Consider the following 2,500-nt stretch of genomic DNA (forward strand, 5'->3'; position numbering starts at 1 on the left):
TACAACATCTATAATACAACATCTATAATACAACACAACATCTAGAATACAACATCTATAATACAATACAACATCTATAATACAACATCTAGAATACAACATCTATAATATAACACAACATCTATAATACAACATCTATAATACAACACAACATCTATAATACAATACAACATCTAGAATACAACACAACATCTATAATACAACATCTATAATACAATACAACATCTATTATACAACATCTAGAATACAACATCTATAATACAATACAACATCTAGAATACAATACAACATCTAGAATACAATACAACATCTAGAATACAACATCTATAATACAATACAACATCTATAATACAACATCTATAATACAACACAACATCTATAATACAACATCTATAATACAACATCTATAATACAACACAACATCTATAATACAACATCTAGAATACAACACAACATCTATAATACAATACAACTTCTATAATACAACACAACATCTATAATACAACATCTAGAATACAATACAACATCTAGAATACAACATCTAGAATACAATACAACATCTAGAATACAACATCTAGAATACAACATCTAGAATACAATACAACATCTATAATACAATACAACATCTATAATATAATACAACATCTATAATACAACATCTATAATACAACACAACATCTATAATACAACATCTATAATACAACACAACATCTAGAATGCAACATCTATAATATAATACAACATCGATAATACAATACAACATCTATAATACAATACAACATCTATAATACAATACAACATCTATAATACAATACAACATCTATAATACAATACAACATCTATAATACAACATAGATAATACAATACAACATCTAGAATACAATACAACATCTATAATACAATACAACATCTATAATACTCTCTGGGGGAGGAGGGGAACATAAAAACAACATCTATAATACAACATTTATAATACAATACAACATTTATAATACAATACAACATCTATAATACAACACAACATCTATAATACAACATCTATAATACAATACAACATCTATAATACAACAGAACATCTATAATACAATACAACATCTATAATACAACATCTATAATACAATACAACATCTATAATACAACAGAACATCTATAATACAATACAACATCTATAATACAACATCTATAATACAACATCTATAATACAATACAACATCTATAATACAACATCTATAATACAATACAACATCTAGAATACAACATCGATAATACAATACAACATCTATAATACAACATCTATAATACAACACAACATCTATAATACAAGACAACATCTATAATACAATACAACATCTATAATACAACATCTATAATACAATACAACATCTAGAATACAACATCTATAATACAATACAACATCTATAATACAACATCTATAATACAATACAACATCTAGAATACAACATCGATAATACAATACAACATCTAGAATACAACATCTATAATATAATACAACATCTAGAATACAACATCTATAATACAATACAACATCTAGAATACAACATCTATAATACAATACAACATCTATAATACAACATCTATAATACAATACAACATCTAGAATACAACATCGATAATACAATACAACATCTATAATACAACATCTAGAATACAACATCTAGAATACAACACAACATCTATAATACAACATCTAGAATACAACACAATACAACATCTATAATACAACATTTATAATACAATACAACATCTATAATACAACATTTATAATACAATACAACATCTATAATACAATACAACATCTATAATACAACATCTAGAATACAATACAATACAACATCTATAATACAATACAACACAACATCTATAATACAACATCTATAATACAATACAACATCTATAATACAACATCTATAATACAATACAGTAAGTCACAAACTGCCGGCAGATTTCCGTCCTGCTATTTTACCCGGGACCATGGGTTAGGATTTTTTAGGGTTATGTTTGTGTTTTTGTGTGGTTGGTAACCTTAAGCAACTGTACTCACTCTGTTTTCTCCCTCTCTAGCCTTCACTCTCCCCCTCTCTGACCTCTCATGTCGTATAGATTCAGTCTCCCTCTCCCCCTCTCTCACCTCTCATGTTATATAGATTCAGTCTCCCTCTCCACCTCTCTAGCCTTCACTCTCCCCCTCTCTCACCTCTCATGTCGTATAGATTCAGTCTTCCTCAGTTTCTCTTCCCATGTCTCGTTCAGCTCAGCAATGCCCAGTCTCTCTGCCAGTCGTCCGTAGACAGACGAGCAGCCGCAGTGCGAGGAGCAGCCGCGGCGGGAGCAGCCAGTCGAGACGGGAGCAGCCAGCTAGAGACTGAGGAAGCTAGTCCAGACGTAGACGAGGAAGTCTAGTCCAGTAAACTAGTAGACTAGAGGAAGTCTAGTCCAGTAAACTAGTAGACTAGAGGAAGTCTAGTCCAGTAAACTAGTA

At 29.8% G+C, this 2,500-nt stretch overlaps 1 protein-coding gene across 1 annotated transcript in view; it reads right to left on the minus strand.

Annotated features, from left to right (window-relative positions):
• Window positions 1–2,500, minus strand: part of kif1ca (kinesin family member 1C, a) — a 70,315-nt gene that overhangs the window by 22,028 nt on the left and 45,787 nt on the right. Inside the window, exon 13 of the mRNA XM_082964612.1 lies at window positions 2,216–2,376. Coding sequence (XP_082820738.1) covers window positions 2,216–2,376 — 161 coding nt within the window. The remainder of the gene's footprint in view (window positions 1–2,215; window positions 2,377–2,500) is intronic.

The sequence above is a fragment of the Salmo salar genome, chromosome 18 (assembly GCF_965601325.2).
Source record: "Salmo salar chromosome 18, fSalSal1, whole genome shotgun sequence".
In the NCBI taxonomy this organism is placed as follows: domain Eukaryota; kingdom Metazoa; phylum Chordata; class Actinopteri; order Salmoniformes; family Salmonidae; genus Salmo; species Salmo salar.